Here is a 20,030-nt window from a genome sequence, read left to right as displayed (position 1 = left end):
ACCTTGCTTGTTTTATTTATTCACTCTTAATATACACTCCCTAGTTTATGCAATTAATAAAAGATGTTCCCTTCAGGCTAGTTCTTTCTACAAGATGACTTTGTAAATAGCAAGGAGACAGTTGCAGTAAATTTAGAAACTGAGGGAAACCATGCTTGTTGTGACTTTGTTCTTCCTTACTGTCATCATGGTTTCCATCCACCTCCCTCTGGAAAAATCTGGGTGGGGCGGGCTACTCTGCGTCAGGAAAAATGGGAAGGCTTATTCCCTTCCGTTTAGTTCTTTCTCATGACCAGCATGCCTGCTACACTTAGAAGTATTTTGCATCTCTCTTGCAAGTTGTACCTATTACCTACTCTTTGTTTAGGGAAGCTTCCTGTGGGAGAACCGAGTGCGTTCGGTGCCACGCCAGGACTGATGTTAATTAGCTTCTCAGGGTTGGCAAAACGCCACAGCTCCACAAAGAGACAGGGAGTGACTCGACACGGGACAGACTGGGGTGGAATTATGGAAACGGCTCTGAAGAACCGATACCGGTGCTGCCTGACTGTGGTCCGCCACAGTCCTCTGTGGGAGGACCCACGTTGGGGCTGATTGGCCTGTCCAATCATTGCATTTCGTCCACAAAGGGCCAAGAGATTTCTTCTGGTCTGGAAACACGGAGGGGAGGGGGCTTGGAACGGGGTTGTATTTTATCACGACAAAACTCTAGGTCCAAAGGGATTTACTGGCTCCCAAAATTCAAGTGTTTACGGCTTCAGGCTCAGCTGGTTCCAGGAGCCACACGACTTCCGGATTCTAGGCCGGCAGAGGAATAGCAGCAAAGAAATGTCATTGGCCACAGTGAGGTCACATACTCACCCCTGGCCCAATCGTAGTGTCTGAGGGGATGAATATGCTAATCAGCCAGGCCTGAGTCACACGGAGCTGGGGAAGGATCAGCTCTGCCCAAATCACGCAGCCTGAGTGGGGAGGATGGAACTCCGAGGGACATGGGGGGGTGGAGGGGTGTCTTAATTAAGCAAATAAGCCGTGGTCCCAGAGGGAAGCATAAAGCAGAGCAGCGTTAACGACTGCTCCGCCCATCCAGGTCCTGGCAGGAGGTTTCCCTGCCTCAGGGGAAGAACCGGCCATGACCAGTGCTGCGGTCTGATCAGATGAATGCCGTCATCACGGTCTTAACTGTTTAGTAAGACTTCCCGTGTGACAAACCATTCAACCCTCCCCGTAAAATTAGATGGGGGCATGTTGTGCTCATTGTACAGATAAGAAAACTGAGGCTGGGGGGTGGGGGGGATGGTGGGTGGGTTCATCAGTTTGCTCCAAGTCATTCAAACACAGAGCTGGAGTTTGAACCAAGACCTCGCTGTCGCCCAGAGCCCTCCCTGAGCCACCACAAGGCTTCCCTCCGTCCCTTCAGAAAGCCATTCCTGAAGTCCAGACACAGAGCTGCCTGCCAGCCGCGCAGAACAGCGTGTCTCCACCTGCCCCTGGGGAGGGGCTCTGGCGGCTTGCTGGCATCCAGGATCCCACAGTCGTTCACTGCTTAGAACTGTTGAACGGCTCTCTCAGTGGAGAACTTGAACTGGAATAACCCCCTGTGCTCTCAGGGCGGTAATGGACACTCACACACAGAGACTAACTGGGAAAGCAGGGATTGACTTAAAAAAAAAACCACTCGATTCCCTCCATAAACATCATGGGACATGAGGATGTCAATGTGCTGAGCTCTGCGGCACCTGCTCGGGGTGGGAGGGGGCACCTCTGAGTTTATGAAATGCCACGGTGAAAGCCTCTCTCCCCACCCCCCACCCCCACCACGCCGTAGCATACCTGGAACTATGCCACCCCCAGGGCACTGCAATCATCTTCTTGACATTTACAAATTCTTTGGTGTGATAGACTAACCTGAAGTGGAGATCTTTTATTTAATTGCGTAAAATAGAGTGTGCATGCAAAATGAACAAATAACACAAACAAGGATGAGTTTGCAGACCTCAGATAAACTGGGCATGGAAGGCACCTTCACACGCGTGACTGCTTGGGGTTCTGAGGACTGGATATCCAGATGGCTGGAATGACCCTCATCCCTGGGAGGTCCTCCCAGGGCAGGGAGCGAGAGCCCGCCAAGCCAATCCTGTGGACGCTGTCCAGCTCCTACAGGTTTTAGAAACTCCAGAGCCGTCTCTGAGTTGGAGACGCCGCGTTGCCTGAATCCCAAAGACAGGCCGGGTACATTGTGGCATTCGAGGACACACAGCTTCTCTTGTCTGATTTATGGAGCAGAGCTCTCCTTCCGTCAACAGATATGCACACACTGGCCAGGGGCTGACACTGAGGTCAGTGCCCCCATCAGAATCTAGGGCCACCTTTGACTGTGCCAGGAGCTGTCTCTCCCCGTTGAAGCAAGGCCTAATCTCCAGGGCTCCTCAGAAGAGTTCACGTGGCTGAAAGCAGAGGCTGCAAACGCTAAGCAGAACTGCTTAAGGCAGCGCCGACAGCTCCTTGCACAAGGAAGGTCCCGATTATATAAGGTAGCTGCCTAGGGAAGGGAGACGCAGCCTGTTTGGGTTTTTTTTTCCCCCGACAAATAGAGAGAAAGGAAACGCAGTTGAAAATAAGTGAAAACTGCCCTCTTGAAATCTGACTTGTTCATTCTTTGTACAGACACGTGGTGTTAGCCCCTACTCTGCACCAGGCACCGTTGTCAGTGCTAAGGTGTCACAGGGACTCAGACTAAGCTTGCAAGGAGCTGACATTCCAGTGGAGGAGAAAGACCATAAAGCAAACACACAGGCAAAACATATCGTAGGTCAGGTGAAAGTAAGCACAGAGAAGGGACATAAAAGAAGTTCACAGGTGTTTTTAAAGGGAAAGGGGAGGGAGTCAGGAAAGGCTTCACGGAAAAGGAGACGTTGGAGCAAATAGTTATAGCGTGAGGAAAGGAAACACACAGATAGATGCTGAGGAGGAGAGACTTTCAGGCAGTGGGAACAGAAAGTGCAAAGGCCCTGGGGTTGCATGGCAATGGAGAGCCATAGCCCGGTTTGGGGGCTCTGCAGACTCCAAGGCCAAAAACAGCTAGTGCCCAGCAACCAGAAGACAAAGCCTGCCACTACCCACAAGCAGATGTGGCTGGGCTTCTGGGGATAGGGAAAGTGGCAAGAGCAAATTCACTTGTACCTCCTTTGGCAGGCAGAATTCTCAGATAGCCTGAGATGTCCCACAGTACCCCGAGAGTACAATGGCTTTGCTCCTGGGATTGGGTTATACTACATAGCACTCTGACTTTAAGACAGAGAGGTTATCTAGGTGACCCCTTAAAGGAGACTGGGCCCTTCCCAAAGTCAGATATGTGAAGTGAGAGAGATTCTCCATTGCTGGCTTTGAAGCTGGAGGGGTCCCCACCTGAAAAGCAGTGTGGGTGGTCTCAACAAGCCTAGAGCACCCCAGCCAACGGTCAGTCAGAACAGGGACTTCACACTGCCCGCCACAGGAGCGAGCTACACCACAACCCCACCATCTGGGAGGAGGGTTTGACATCTCAGATGGGAACACAGCCTGCCGACACCTCAATTTTTAGCCTTTGAGACCCTGCACCTGGGCTTCTGACCTATAGGACCACAAGCTAATGAGAGAGTATGGTTTTAAGCTGGTACGTTTTGGGGGTGACGCAGCAATAGATTACAATATATTTGCTAAATATTTTTGAGTATCTACTATGTGTCACTCCCTTTTAGATGCTGGAGACATAGCCATGGGCAAAACAGATGAGGCTCATGTCTAGATGGGGTCAATATTCCCGTGTGGGAAATAGATCGTGTTCAGAAGGGTAATGCTGATCCCTAAAAGTTGAGACCCTGGGGGCCAGGAACATAGGCTATGTGTTGATGGCCCACTTCTAGCCAGGGAGGCCCGTACCAGTGAACCTAACTTCCAACAGGCAGAACTATAGCCAAATTGCCTCTCCAAAGCCCTCTGTGACCTGACCTGCCCCTCTCCACCCTTGTCTCCTACTGCTTCCTTTCTCTCTCCTCGTGAGGCAGCCACTTGGTTTTCTAAGCTCATTCCTACCTCAGAGCCTTTGCACGTGCTATTATCCCCCCCACCCCCTGCCTGGAATATCTTTCCCCCAGTTTACCATGTGACTGGCCTCCTCTCATCTTCAAAGTTGCTCCTGAAATAGCATCTCTTCAGAGACTTTTGCCAACCGCCCCTTCTAAAGAAATCTATTTACCCACCATGTTTTATTCCTTTCCTACCATGTGCCATCTTCATCCCTTATTTGATTTATTAATTTATTTGTTGCTTATCTGCCCCACTGGGATAGAAGCTCCAAGATCACAAAGACCGCCTCCTTCTCCGCTAATTCCTAGGACAGATCCAAAGACAGCTTCCCGAACACGGAAGACACTCAGGAAAAATTCGTTGATGGAATGATTGGAAAATTCCTCTGATCAATCAGCGCTTGTTTTTATGTTCTTCCAAGAGGGGCGAAAAAGGAATAATTCATAGGAAAATGGAAATCCTCAGCTATAGCGAGACAGCCATTTGCATAATGACAGGCGTCTGATATTTAATATAATTCCACCTCCGAGGTAAGATGTGAGCGATTCTGAGGCAGCCCCGTGTACAGCGCGCCTGGGTGGAAATCACGTCTCCCCCCTACCTCTTCCCATGGTCGGTTCCCCTCCAGGGCAGAGCCATTTCTGTCTGCGCCATTTGGAAGCTTCCAGCTAGTCCAAATACCGTTAGCTCCCTAACCCAACACCCATCTCTGCTTTTTTCTCCCAGCCTCCTTGCTCTGTAGAGATAGGAGAACTACATGCTCATCTTCCCAGACTCTCCTGAAGACCTGTGATAGGAGAGGCCTAGAGAGAGTCTGGGATGGCCTCTGTCTCCCAGAAATGGGAACGGAGGAGCCTGACCAAGCCCTAGCCCTTTCTTCCTGCTTTAAATGTAGCTGAGATGACTGGAGCTGCAGCAGTTATCTTGTGACCATGAGGAGAAGGCCAAAAGAATTATAGAGATGTCTGGCCCACCCATCACTGAGTAGATTGATCATCACCCAGAGATAATCACCTCTCAAATTCTTGATAGATGAGATGAATCAATCCTAATTAAGCCTCAATAGGGAGGTATCCTGGTCCCTGCAAGCAAAAGCCTCTTCTGTCTAAGTAGACTAGCCGTCCTTTTCCCAACAACCATATGGTAAACTCACCTGGGGCAGGTGCTTTGCAGGAAGATGCCTGTCCCTCTTAGGACCCACCAGAGCTACCCCTGTTGGCTCCAGACCCTTAAGTAGAATCTTAGAATGCTCCATGGGCCAGGTACACGGTGTGGCCCAGGGTAACATACAGATACAACAAAGAATTGCAAGATCTTGTCGCTATATAGAGACCACAATGGGGTCTAGGATACCGTGTTAGTTTATGCAGCCAGAGTGGGCTCTGAAGCTTGTCTGGTGGGCTGTGTCTAGTGAGGTGAGACCGTGGAGTGGCTGTCCTGGCACACTGCAGAGGAGGGGACCAAACATGCCAGGGGTTGCAGCGTGAGTTCACTGTGGCGACGTGGACACCTGCGACTCTACCCTGGGCAAAGCCCAGAAGACGCACCCTCTGCGGAGGTGTTGAGAAACCCTTGCTGAGGGCACCTCTCTTGAGGTGGGCTCCCCTGCTGTCAACAAGTGGGACAGGCCAGTGACAGCACTCAAGCCCAGGGATATCGGGAGAGAAAGCAGCTGCCATGACTGTCCTGGTCCCAGGGGACCAACATACGTCCAGTCATCTGGGCCCCACGAGAGGCCCCGATGTCCACATGAGGCTGGATAGCACTTTGCATGCATTTGAGCCTCCCCACCAGCGTGTAGCAGAAACAGATCCTATATCGTTTTTTTATCTCAGGGTGGAATGTGGCTCCCATGAAAGTAGTTACAGAAGCCTTTGAGGTTCCATCTTTTTGTCTTCCAAACACCCCAGCTCTTTGGGTCTGCACTCTTAAACTCAAATGTCCACAGAAACCAAGCTAAGTAAGATAAGGAAGTGAAACAGGGCAGGTGCAGGGCAATAGGGAGCGGTGTGGACTGTAGTAAACCGAAAGATGCATGCTTTATTTCAAAGCTCTGACTTCATTTGCACAAAGCAATCCTGGGGAACAGGTAGGCATGTCCCCAGATCCATGAGATTACAGGAAACCTGGGGGGGGGGAGGCAGGAATCGGGCCTCAAAAAATAAATCAATTTGTGTAGAAAAGGGAAGGGAATTACTGCGGTAGAACTTGTCATGGGAATCTCCCTTTCTACGTGGGGGACAGGTGGTTCCCCACTGTCTAGTCTTCAAAAGATATCGCACACCATCAACCTGACACAGTGAAATTCCAACTGGTCATTTCAAAAGACTAATAGTGAAGGCTAAAACTTAGAATGCTACTCAAGGACTTCTTGGATGTGCTTCATGTGTCTCCTGTCATTTATTTCACACAACCCTACTGGGATGGGCACAATGGTTAGCCTCATTTCGCAGATGAATAAACTGAGGCACATGCGTCACCCAGAGTCAAGTGGCAGAGCCTATATTTGAACCCACCCCATCTGGCTCCAAAGTCCATGTGCATAAGGCCTCTCCTCCCTTTCAACAAGGGCAGGAGCGTGGGGCAGAGCTTGGCCACCCAGGCTCTGAACTGCCCCTGAAAACAGAGAAGTGGTATGCAGGGTCCAGGGGCGTGAGGGGTCCGCAGTGGCAGCGATGGCCTCATCAGACTAATTCAGTGGCACGTTCTCCACTGTGTGGACGTCCTCATGCTCAACAACTCCACACTTCCCCGGCATCGTTCCAATAATAAGAGCCTCCCCAGCTTGACTCGGCTGGACTCATCTTCGCCCCTCATCTGGGCATCCCGACCAAGCTGGTTCCCACATACCCTTGCATGCATGAGCAGGGCTCCGCGGCCGCTGTACCTGCAAGACGCTCCCTTGTGACTTGGACTTCTTCGAGGGGTACTATTCTCTGCAGCCCCCCTGACCCAGATTCAGACGAGCCTGGCTTTCTGCACCCCGAGATCATACCAGGAGGGGACTGAGGCTGCAGATGAACCCCAGGCTCCAGTAACGATCGTGCCCGTCCTGGTGGCAGTGCCAGGACCGCGGCAGATAGTGTGCATCTGACCAGGTATCTTGATCTGATTGGAGGGGGTGCCTGTTGCCTTTCATCATTATTAAGAATTATCTCTTGTGTCTGATGCGCACCAAGCTATCAACTCGAATCCATCCTGCCATCTGGTAGAGCTCCTGCTAACAGCATGGAGCCCAGGGATGCTGTGAGGACAGCTGAGCGCTGAGATCAGCTAAGAGGGAGAGACGAGCAGAGAAAGGGAGCAAAACAGAGACAGAGTGAGAAAAAGACATACAGAGCAAGAGACAGAGACAGAGGGACAGAGAGAGAGAAAGAGACACACACAGAATGAGAGACAGAGACAGAGAGGGAAAAAGAAGCAGAGTGGGACCCATTTGCCATATGCCCATTTCATAGATGTGGACACTGAGTCCCAAGAGAGGTGATGCGACAAGCTGGCTGAGGACTAGGCCTCCCGAACTCATGCTTTGCGAGGTGCAAGTGCTGTGTGAGCCGGAGGTCTGCCACATCCCCTTTCTTCTGTGAGGAGGACCCAGGTTTTCTTTTGGGGATGATGGCTGAGGAGGAGCACTGAGGGCCTTGTTTGAGGTCCTGGATCCAGCCATACCTGAACTCCATCCTTGGACTTTCCACTGGCATTAATGAAGGCTCTCCTTTTCCTTCAGCCACACGGGGTAGGTTTCTGTCCCTGGCACTCCAAAGAATGTCACATTTCATTAAGCAGGCTTCTTCTACTTTGCGAGTTGTAGGTAACAGGATCCTGTCAAAACATCACCATGGAACAAACTGAGCAGGGGACTGTAGCCTGTCGGGTCAACCTGTCTGTCCCTCAGCCACAGTGAATAGATCAAGAACAGCCACGCGAGAGAGTAGATCTAGTTCTATGACAAATTCTGAGAAAGTTGCGTTCATACTCCTACCTCTAAAATACATTCTGATGTGAACAACTAAGTAACTAAAATGCAATGTTATTTTTTCTCATTGATAGTTCTCTTCTTGGATAAAGTAAGTCACTGCATTTTGCAAAAGGCACATTTTTCTCTGAGACTCAATAATCATTAGAAAGTAGTGGTCAAGAGTGTGGACCCCCTGACCAGGTGGTAGCACAGTGGATAGAGCGTTGAACTGGGACTCGGAGGACCCAGGTTCAAATCCTGGAGGTAGCTGGCTTGAGCACAGGGTCACTGGCTTGAGCATGGGAAAACAGACATGACTCCATGATCGCTGGCTTGAGCCCAAGGTCGCTGGTTTGAGCCCAAGGTCACTAGCTTGAGCAAGGGGTCACTCGCTCTGCTGTAGCCCCCTGGTCAAGGCACATATGAGAAAGCAATCAATGAACAACTAAGGAGCTGCAACAAAGAATTGATGCTTCTCATCTCTCTCCCTTCTTGTCTGTCCCTATCTGTCCCTCTCTCTATCTCTCTCTGTCATACATACACAAAAAAAGAGTGTGGACCCCTTGGGGCCAGCCCAGCTCCAAGCCCCTCCTGGCTGGGTGACCTTGGGCAAATCACCCAGACTCTGTGCCTCGATTTCTTCAACTGTAAAACAGGGGGAGTGATAGCCCCTTACCTCAGGGAGGAAGACTGAATGACTGCATGAGAATGTGCCTAGAGTAGGGACCACCACGTATAAATACTGCATGCTATCGTCTAAACATTTTCGGTGCCGCCCTCACACGTTTCTTTCTGTTTTGCTGACCCTGATCTGTGTGTAAGAGAAAAGGCGGCCCTGCTACCCCCACCCCATCCCCCACCCCCACCACATCTCAGATGGAGCTCGTGAGCTGACGGAGTGCCAGCCACGTGGAGCACCAGCCACCGCCACCTTCCACCTGTCTTCCACGGAGGGGAAAACATGCACACGGTGACAGTGCTCTGTAACCTGATTTGAGTGTCTCACTGCATTACATCACGCTAATTGCTGGCTTTGTTTTCCATTTGGCAACTTGTTAAAGTAATTGGACAAAATATAACTAATGAACAATCCTAATGAGGTTCATAATTAGGTCCTCGAAGCACCTGATGTGGAAAATATTTCAGATACTTTTATTTATTTCTTTTTGACTATTTTTTTATTTTTCAATTAAAAGTTGACAAGCATTATTATATTAGTTTCAGGTGTAAACCCACCCTCCCCCAGTGGTTAGACATTACATAACTTATTAGGTGATCATCCCAATACATCTCGCACCCAGCGGACACCATACGTAGTTATTAGAATATTATTGACTATATTCCCTGTGCTGTACTTTATATCCCCATATTATTCTGTAGCTGCCAATTTGTACTTCTTACTCTCTTCATCTTTCACACCCAGCCCTCCAAACCCCCTCCCATTTGACAACCGTCAATACGTTCGCTGGATCTATGAGTCTGTTTCTGTTCTGCTTATTTTGTCGTTTCTTTTTTAGATTCAATTGTTGATAGGTATATCTTTATTGCCATATGTTGTTCATATTTTTCATCTTTTTTCCTTCTTCTTCTTCTTAAAGGAGACCTTTTAATATTTCATGTAATACTGGTTTGGTGGTGGTGAACACCTTTAGCTTTTTCTTGTCCGGGAAGCTCTCCATCTTTCCTTGGATTCTAAATGACAGCCTTGCTGGGTAGAGTAGTCTTGGTTGTAGGTCCTTGCTTTTTACCACTTTGAATATTTCTTGCTGCTCCCTTCACCACTTTGAATATTTCTTGCCTGTAAAGTTTCTGTTGAAAAATCAGCTGACAGGCCTGACCTGTGGTGGCGTAGTGGATAAAGCGTCGACCTGGAAATGCTGAGGTCGCTGGTTCGGAACCCTGGGCTTGCCTGGTCAAGGCACATATGGGAGTTGATGCTTCCTGCTCCTCCCTCCCTTCTCTCTGTCTCTCTCCTCTCTCTCTTTCCCTCTCTCTCTCCTTTCTAAAATGAATAAATACATAAAAAATTAAAAAAAAAAAAAAAAAGAATCTAAGTCATTAAAAAAAAAAAAAAAATCAGCTGACAGTGTTATGGGAGCTCCCTTGTAGATAACTAATGGCTTTCCTCTTGCTGCTTTTAAGATTCCCTGTCTTTAACCTTTTGCATTTTAATCATGATGTGTCTTGGTGTGGGTCTCTCTTAGGTTTATCTTGTTTGGGACTCTGTGCTTCCTAGACTTGTGTGTCTGTTTCCTTCACCAGGTTAACCGTTTGAGTAGTACGAACGTTCACGTACGTCCTCATGCCTCCTGACCATCCAGAGTACGATTGATTTACAGTATTTTTAAAATATGTAAGGCAACATTTAAAAAAGGCAAATGAATGTTCTTCTTGTTTCCATAAATTGGCTATCATATAAACATGATTTTAAGATGATAAAACTGGAACTAATTTCATCTTTTTATTTTATTTTATTTTTTAACAGAGACGGAGAGAGAGTCAGAGAGAGGGATAGATAGGGACAGACAGACAGGAATGGAGAGAGATCAGAAGTATTAATTTTCAGTTTTTCACTGCGACACCTTAGTTGTTCACTGATTGTTTTCTCATATGTGCCCTGATCGTGGGCCCTCAGCAGACCAAATAACCCCTTGCTCGAGCCAGCAACCTTGGGTCCAAGCTGGTGAGCCTTTTGCTCAAACCAGATGAGCCCACACTTAAGCTGGCGACCTCAGGGTCTCAAACCTGGGTCCTCCACATCCCAGTCTGACACTCTATCTACTGCGCCACTGCCTGGTCAGACTAATTTCATTTTTTGAAAAAACCTCACTCCTGGGGTTCAGCGAGCATGAAAAAAACTCACTACTCAAAGGGTTAAGGAAGATTTCTGTCCTTATTTTTTCAAATAGGCTTTCAATTTCTTGTTCTCTTCTTCTAGCACTCCCACAATGTGAATGTTGGTGCACTTGAAGTTGTCTCAGAGGCTCCTTGCACTATCCTCTTTTTTTTTTTTTAATCTTTCTTCTTTCTGCTGTCCTGATTGGGTGTTTTCTGCTTCCTTATCTTCCAAATCACTGATTTGATACTTGGCTTCATCTATGCTACTGTTGATTCCCTGTAAGTTATTCATTTCAGCTAGTGTATCCTTCATTTCTGACTGGTCCTTTCTTTTTTTCTTTCCTCTTTTTTTTATTTTAATTCAGTGAGAGGTGGGAAGGCAAAGAGACAGACTCCCACATACACCCTGACTGGAATCCACCTGAGAAGCCCACTAAGGGGCGATGCTCTGCCCATGTGGGGCATTGCTCTGTTGCTCAACAACCAAGCTCTTCTTAGCACCTAAGACGGAGGCCATAGAGCCATCTTCAGTGCCCGGGACCAACTCGCTCCAATCAAGCCATGGCTGCAGGAGAGGAAGAGAAAGAGAGTGAGAGAGAAAAGCAAGAAGGGGAGGGGTGGAGACGCAAATGGTAGCTTCTCCTGTGTGCCCTGACTGGGAATCGAACCTGGGACATCCACATGCTGGGCTAATGGTCTACCACTGAGCCAACTGGCCAGGGCCCCAACTGGTCCTTTCTCCTTTCTTATACTATTGAGCTGTTCACTGAGCATCCTTATACACCGGTGTTTTGAACTCTGCATCTAGCAGATTGCTTGCCTCCATTTGCTTAGTTCTTTCTCTGGAGTTTTGCCCTGTTCTTTCATTGGGGACATATTTCTTTGTCTCCTCATATTGGCTGCCTCCCTGTGTTTGTTTCTATGTACTAGGTGGAGCTGCTACATCTCCCGGGCTTGGTAGGGTGGTCTGATGTAGTAGGTGTCCTGTACAGTCCAGTGGCACAGCCTCCCCAGTCACCCGAGCTGGGTGCTCCAGGCGTGTCCCCCTTCCTGCATGGGCTGTGTTCACCCTCCTCCAGTAGTTGAGCCCAGATTGCTGTTGGCACATCAATGGGAGGAATTAACCCCCAGGCCGATCGGCTGCAAGGACTGGCTAAAACCACCATGGCGGGTCAGCTGCCAGGGAGCTATCCCCAAGGAGCTGGGATCTCCTTCACGACTTTAATCTGCTACACAAGAGTGTGAGACCAGCCTACTCTGCATCTCTGCCCCTCATACCAGTCCCAGTGTGGTTTCTCCTATATGCCCTTAGTTGTAGGACTCCCGTTCAGCTCGAGTGTAAGCAGTTCTGAATGCTGTTGTTCTGCAGGCTGGCTGTAATTTTGATGTGGTCGTGGGAGGGTGCAGGTACCGTGTTTACCTACCTGCTGTCTTGACCAGAAGCTCAGGTGCTTTAAAAAGAAAAAAAAAGTCCTCAAGTGACATGAAGCTGATTTGGAACTCAGAGATAGCTGTGAATGGTGTCTTTGGTTGGAAATGAACTGTTCCCCAAGTTCTTATCCCGCAGCAGTCCCCTGGAGCTGATGTGCCACTTGGAAAGAGGCAGTGGGTGTGAGAACCCAGCCTCAGGCGTGGCACCTGGTAGGTGTGCAGGAAGCCTCAGTCCCTGCCCTCTGCTGGGCAGGGTGCTCAGTGAGGGTAGACAGTGTCACGTATGACTGTCTGTATTCTGTGAGACCGTGCCTGGGCCTGGCACACGTGCGGTCCTTAGAAAGTATAGCTAAAAAGAATCAAATCTGCTTCTTAGGGACTGTCCCCCCCCCCCCCACGCCACCCCCACCAACTCGGTTAGCCATGACCAGAGAGGGGCAGCTTCTCACACTCAGATGTGTGAGACTGGAGTCGTCCCAGCAGGCTGACGACCCCAGCCCACTCTCACAGCGGCCCGTCCAAAGCCATGCCCACTCTCACAGCAGCCCATCCAAAGGCAAAACAGAACTTGACAGAGGAGAGCCTGGCACGGCTCCATCACCCAAGGGGTCCAAGTTCACGTTGCCAGGAACAGGATCCGTCGACAGCATGTGGCCCCATGGAGCCTCCAGCATCAGCTCTGTGCGGTCCTGCCAGAGGGTCACATCAGAATCTGAACATGGAGGAACCATTAGACACCCAGCACAAGGGGCACGTTGCCGAATCACTGCCCTGCCCTCCTTCATCGTCCCTGTCACCGAAGGCAGAGCAGTGCCTTCCACTAATGGAGACCAAGGGGAACATGGTGAGTGTGACGTGTGACCCGGGGTTGGTTCTGCTACAAAGGACATTATTGGGACAATTGGCGAAATCTGGAACTAGTCAGAAGATTGGAGGAGAGCACTGTTTCCATGTGAATTTCCCAATTTTCATCATTGTGCTGTGGTTATGTAATGAAATATCTTTGTTTTGATTTTTTGGGGGAAATGCACAATGAAGTGTTTAGGGACAAAGGGACATTATGTCTATTATGTCGGCAATTGACTCAAATCAGAAAAATATACATATATATGTATGCACACATGTGCATATATGTGTGTGTGTGTGAGAGAGAGGGAGGGAAAAAAGAATAAAGCAATTGTTCACATTTGGGGAATTTAAAGAACATTGGAAACATTTTTGTGCTATTCTTGCAACTTTTATTTTAGTCTGGAATTATGTCAAAACAAAAAAAGAAAAAAAAAGGAATCCAGATTCATCCCAGCCTCTTTTGTAGCTGGGGGGGGGGGGGGTGGCAATGAGAAACAGCTCAGCCTAGCAAATCAGAGGGGAAGGTTTCCAGGGATATTTCTGGAGAAAATATTTCCCACAGAGCGGGCAACAGAGATTTCTCATTGTCTACGGCCATACCACCCTGAACGCACCCGATCTCGTCTGATCTCCAAAGCTAAGCAGGGCCAGGCTTGGTTAGTACTTGGATGGGAGATTTCTTGCTGCACTGGTCTCCCCACACCCCACATCCTGCCACTGTCACATACGTGTGTGGATGTGATGCCAATGCCACAGCAGCCATATTGTGAACACAAAGAGGCCAAAAAACGGGCAAAGCCTATTTTCGTATCATGTGTAAGTGAAATCAAACAGTGCCCGTCCTTCTGTGACTGGCGATTTCTCTGTGTGTTTCCAGTGTTCATCCACGTCATGGCATTTATCAGAATTTTATTCCCTCTTATGGAAGAATGAGATCCCATTGGATGACTAGACCATGTTTGTTTCTCCTTTCATCTGTCGGGCTCTTTCCACCATTGTGAGTGGTGCGGCAGCGAACACAGGCATACAAACACCCAAGCGCTTGCCTTCCACCCTCTGGGGTCCAGTTTGAAGGGGGGAACTGCTGGGTCACAGGGGGGCTCTCGCTTTTTGAGGACCCGCCAGGCTGTTCCCACAGCTGCTGCACCATCTCCTATTCCTGCCAGCCATGCAAAAGGGTCCTGATTTCTCCACATCTTCACCAGAGCTCGATTTTTTTGTACATGCCTAGAAGTTCAAGTAAGCACCGTGTGGGAACATTTCCTGCATCCCAGAGAGCACTTCTTGTGGGCCTGAGGATTGTTGCAAAGCCCCCACCCCCAGCCACCCAGGGTCAAGAACCATGCCCTAAAAATTCTTTGAGGTTCTCTGTCTGGGAAGGCCAGCTGGGCCCTAACCTAAAAATAAAACCTCGGCTCTGAAGATGGAATATTAAAAATGACACTGTCACCTTGACAGAGTGGCTACTCACACCATGGCGGGCAGCAGCCCATCGATCAAGGGCTGCCGCCTTCGGTCTGGGGAGCGGAGAGAGGGTCCAGGACACTATGGGGAGGTGTTAGGGGGGCCACGCTGCAGTGGCCATCTGCTATCTGCACCCGGGCCCTGAAATCTCAGCCCCCACCTCCAAGGCCCCCTCCCCACACAGGCAAGTGTGAAATCAAGCAGCAAGGTGGAAGGTCTGACCTCCCCGAATTCAATTTGCAAGGTCAACCATGCAAGAACCCAGGGCTAATGGAATTGTCACATCTGCCTCACAGCCATCAACACGCGCGTGCCGACGCTAAACATGAAAGCAATTATGCGAAATACACTTTGGCAAGAACCTGACATTCTCATCGGTGGAGAGAGATCACTCCCAAGTCAGGTTGTTTCGGAAAAAAAAGAGAAAAGCAACAAAGAAAGAGAAGACAATTCTTTTGGACGGACTCCTCGCCTTCTCAAGATGCTGCAATTTTTTTCTTTTTTAGAGAGAAAAAGACAGGAATGTCGAGCTGCTCCTGTATGTGCCCTGGCCGGGGAATCGAACTGGCAACCTTTGCACCCCGGGACAGCGCTCCAACAAACCGAGCTACCCAGCGAGGGCTAAGTTGCCGCAGTTTGAATTAAAGACCTGTCTACAGCCATACCACCCTGAACGCATCTGATCTCATCTGAATTAAAGACACTATATACCTACTTGGTCCCCGTCTCTCGTGAACATGGCAAAAAGGAAAAAAAAGTGGGTGGCAGGCAACACAAGCCATGGCTTGTTCCGGTAACACATTTTGTTGAGTGAGTTACATGAACAACAACCTAACTCTCTCCTATTGTCTGGATGACCATGTTCATCATGACCATCTCAGAGCTCTGTGACTGCTGGATGCCCAGGATGAAATTACCCCAGCAACTGTGACTGCCGGTGAACTTCTCCGCTGGTGCTTTGGAGACGAAGGGCCCTAGGGGCTGAGACTCTGGACAGGGCGGAGGCTGTGGGGCAGCGGCCCGAGAGGCTGGGTAGGGCAACAAAGAAAACGCTAGTCGTGTCAAGGGGGATATGTGGAGGCCTGGCCTTTCTTATTTGGGCAACATTAGAACTGCCTAGAAAAACTGAAAACCCAAGGATCCTTAAAGAAAATGGATGTGCTTGGGATGCAGCTATGTATCCATAAGGCCAGAATGAAATACGTGCTTGCTTCTTCCGACCTGAACAAGAAAAAATTTGGGAGAGCTGGCCGGGCAAACTGTATGTGGCCTGTCTCTGCTCATGTTCAACTCCAGGATTGAAGTGGACTTTTTGATCAACTATCTAGGGACCTCTCCATATTGGATTGGATGGAAAAGCAAAACGCAAGCAAGCACTAGATAGGGGCAAGTAGAAATGCATCAAGCAACAGGTCCACGAGTGAAGGAACTGGAAACTGTGCCTCCATTTTTTAAGAAGGGTATAAGGAGTCTCAATTGTGGTGATGAGAGAAAACATATATGTATCAGAAAAGGTGTCTGTCCCTAAAGTTCCCTTATACAAGAAATAAACTAAATGGCCCTGGCCAGTTGGCTCAGCAGTAGAGCGTCAGCCCAGCGTGTGGAAGTTCCAGGTTTGATTCCCAGTCAGGACACACAGGAGAAGCACTCATCTGCTTCTCCACCACCCCCCCCTCTCCTTCCTCTCGATCTCTCTTCCCCTCCCACAGCCATGGCTCGAATGGTTCAAGTGACTTGACCCCGGGCACTGAGGATGGCTTCATTGCCTCACCTCAGGTGCTAAAATAGCTCAGTTGCCAAGCAATGGAGCAGCGGCCCCAGATGGGCAGGGGGCTTGCCAAGTGGATCCCCGTAGGGGCGCATGCAGGAGTCTGTGTCTCTGCCTCCCTGCTTCTCACTTAAAAGGAAGGAAGAAAGGAAGGAGGAAGGGAGGGAGGGTGGGAGGGAGAAAGAAAAAGAAAGAAAGAAATTAAAGGTAAAAAAAAAAAATCCAAGAAAACATTCATTCTAAAAAAATCTGAGAATTTCCACTTCCCCAGACATCACATACGAGACCCCAGCAACTGGATCCTTTTGAAAGTGCCATTGTCTTAAGAATATAAATAGCATCCTTTTCAAAACCCACAATTTCAATCAAGCCGGAACAATGGGGCACGCCATTCACAGATCCCCGTCTTTTAGTTTCATGATACATGAATTGATTCCCCTCCAGATCTAATTAGAGGCTGGAGCACATGACAGGGCTGGTGACGGCTTCAGAGTGGCTTGGAACCATACAGCGATGGTCCTTGCTGCGGTGCGATTTTTCTTTTTTTTAAATCAATCTAGACATTCAAGAACTGCCCCCCAAAACAACCACAAAATGCAAACACAAAAACAGGGTTGTTGGGAAAGTGAGTCCCGAGCAGGGAGAACCTTGGTTGTTGACTATCTCCCGGGGCTGGGCTCATCCTTCCTATGTCACCAACTGGCCGGCCAGCCCCGCCCAAGGCTCAGGTCAGGCCAGGACAACACCAGATGCTCAGGGGCCCTCCACACCGACTGCCTGAGGATTCACTAGGGCTTAATCACGAAATAAAGCCACCTACCCACCCTGGTCCACAGAGTCACCTTGGGGCTGTTACAGGAGAAAAACTTGCCTCACCAAGCCAGACTCGGGGTGCTCAACCTGCACCCTAATGACTACACCTGTAAATCTGGGTGCGCTTTCCCCTCTTCGTGCTGGAGCCCAGTGTCAGGGGTTATGGCTGGGCCCTCGACAGACTTTGTTCCCTATGAGACCCTCACCCTGGGCATTTGAAGACCCAAGGGAAGGGTGACCCACGTACATCCACAGTCAGAGGTGGGTTAGAAGGTGAAGGACATGCCTTTCCCAACACGTGGGGGTTCGGGCCCTGTGCCAGGGGCTTGGGATCCAGATGAATGAGCAAACAGGGGGTCCTCCAGGTCTCAGAGTGAAGGGAGGGGCCGGGAGCAGGTGCCCACAGTGACGGTGGAGAACTCGAAACCAGTGCAGAGCAGTGCGGTCAAAGGGTCGGTGGGGACCAGGATCAAGTCACCAGACACGGTGTCCCAGGGTTCCTTAGGAGCCTGCATGGCAAGAAGGTGGGGTGGGCATGGTGCAGGTGGGTGGGAGCCCTCCAGCTAGGGCAAGTTCGCAGAGGTCGGAAGGCAGCCCTGAGGAGGAACAGGCCAGCAGGACGAGCAGGACATGGAGTCCAGGCAGCCCCTGGCCAGGTGGCACTGTAGAGGTAAAGCTTCCTGACGCTGCAGGGGGTCGTGCGTGGCGGGACCAGGAGGCAGACGAAAGGCATAGTGCCATCTGCGGCCACCACGGAGAGGAGGGAGGCAGCTGGCCAGCAGGTGGGGGGCTGGTCTCAAAGTGATGCTGGGGCCAAGGCATGTCACCGTCACCGGGGAGCCAGCACCGCGGATGTTTGAGTGGCTGTTGTTTCCTACCATCTGTCTCTCCTTAATGAGGTTGTCCAGCGGACTACCTGTTCTCTGGGCAGTGCCCACTGCTCGGCTAAGGTGACACATGGTCCCATCAGAACAGCATGTGTTCTGTCCATCACAGAGACAGCACACTGCGGTCACCACTGGGTCCTGACAACCAGCTATAAGAGGGGTGGGTGTCACAGCGAGCCACGCCCTGGTGACAGCTGATGTGCAGCCGACAGGCCCTGAGGGGCAACGGCCAGACCGGAGACCAAAGCAGAGAGGAACCGACGTGCACCTTAACAGTGCCAAGTGGACCCCTGAGGGTCTAAGGACGAGACGGCTCCTTGGGGGTGTGCTGTTGCAAGGACGCCAGCCAGCGCCACACACGGGACCAGGCTTTAGCCATGACTGCACACAGAGGCAGCCCCTGCTCCTCCTGCATGTGCACAGGAGAGCACACATGCACAGACACGGCCCCCACGCACTGTTGGACTCCGGGTCAGGACCGCGTGCTGGCGTGTGGCACACCGGGCACCCCTGATGCAGCGCAGAGTCCTCCCAAGCCCATAGACACAGCGCCACCCTGCTCAGGACAGTGGCGGTGACTGAGCCACCCCCTGGACACACGAACGTCGCAGCACCGACGGCCAGGCTGGGAGGCCGCGTGTGCGGCTCAGAAGCCCTGCAGCTCGGGGATGTGCCGGTACAGGTCCAGGGCCTCGGGGTTCGAGAAGGCCCCGCGGTGCTCCACAGCCTTCCCCGCGATCACCTGCTTCACTGCCACCTCCACCTTCTTGCCGTTGAGGGTATACTGCCAGAGAGGGGAGACAAAACACAGACATGGCGTTTCAGCCTAAAGGGGGGACCTGGGCTCTGCCACCCACACACATCCAACCAGACCGGCCCGAAAGGGAACAGCTCTCAGCTCTGAGCAAGCCTGCGGCCGCACTGCACGGAGGGGCCTTCTGCCAAAGCACGCAGATGCCGGCACGTCTGGAGGCTGGGGGCCAGTTTCTAACCCGAGTAGGGGTGACCATGATGTGAAGGGAGTGAGCCCAGCTCAGGACCGCCTTGTGACAATGTTTCACTCTAATTTCACTATATTTACTGTATTATACTTCATTATATTATAAAGGCTCGCTGTGACTGTTATTTCAGTCTTCCTATGACTTTGTCACCAATCAGCAGCTGGAAATAGAGCTGCATCCAAGAGCCCCATGAAGCTTGCAAAGAAGTCAAAGCGTTTATCTGAGAGGCAGGGGAGTGACTTTCTGTCGTCACACGTGTGCTTGTCTGTAATCCCAAAAGCACTGGCATGTTTAGGGGGCCAGGAAGCTTCTAGAACAACAGAGCTCTTTAATAATGCCGCTGGGACCCTGATCTCTCCTTACCGGTAACACTTTTTTTCTAACTCATGGCATAATTAAAATTCACTCATTTGAAAAACTCAGTCGACATGTGAACTAATTAAGCATCTAAGAGCTGGCTTCCGAGGGCCTGCCAGTCTCACTGCACCCTTAGTCCGTTGCCTGGACAGCGAGAGCCTCACGTATTTTATGTGTGTCTGAGCCTCACACACAAGTGCCAAGAATGGCTCGTGGCAGCTAATAACTCCTGTGTTCCATCAGCCGACAAAATGAACAAGAGGATGCTTCAGAGGAAGGACCACTACTACCTCCTCTGGTGGGAGAGGCTGGGAGAGGCAGGAGCTCTCCGCCCCCCCCCCCGCCCCGGCTCTGCTGGGGTACCCCTACCCAAGAGTGGGGGTAGGCGTCTAAATTGTGACCCAGCACAACGACATGCTGGTTCAGAGCAGTCATGCCAACCTGATGAGGCCTCAGATACCCAGAGCCTGTCTCCCTTGGCTGTGACCAACCTCAAGTTCCCGTGGCTGGGCCAGACCCTCCCCAGCTCGGTGACGCACAGAGCAAACCCTGTCCTACGCACGCCATTAACTCAGACCACGGGCTCTAGCAATTCC

General features: G+C 50.5%; 1 protein-coding gene across 4 annotated transcripts in view; it reads right to left on the bottom strand.

Annotated features, from left to right (window-relative positions):
• The window catches only part of AACS (acetoacetyl-CoA synthetase), a 211,220-nt gene that overhangs the window by 156,819 nt on the left and 34,371 nt on the right, over nt 1-20,030 (bottom strand). For 2 of the 4 annotated variants that reach the window (XR_010749389.1, XR_010749388.1), the window contains exon 18: nt 16,276-18,860. Coding sequence is in view for 2 of the 4 variants with exons in the window: in XM_066371181.1 (XP_066227278.1) it covers nt 18,723-18,860 (138 nt within the window). In the remaining 2 variants the exon portion in view is untranslated. Of the gene's footprint in view, nt 1-14,266; nt 18,861-20,030 lie in introns of those variants that run through there. The other 2 variants (XM_066371181.1, XM_066371180.1) reach the window with 1 other exon arrangement.

Source organism: Saccopteryx leptura, chromosome 2 (genome assembly GCF_036850995.1).
Source record: "Saccopteryx leptura isolate mSacLep1 chromosome 2, mSacLep1_pri_phased_curated, whole genome shotgun sequence".
In the NCBI taxonomy this organism is placed as follows: Eukaryota; Metazoa; Chordata; class Mammalia; order Chiroptera; family Emballonuridae; genus Saccopteryx; species Saccopteryx leptura.
Note: the sequence above shows the minus strand (reverse complement) of the source record. Positions and strands in the feature narration are given on the sequence as shown.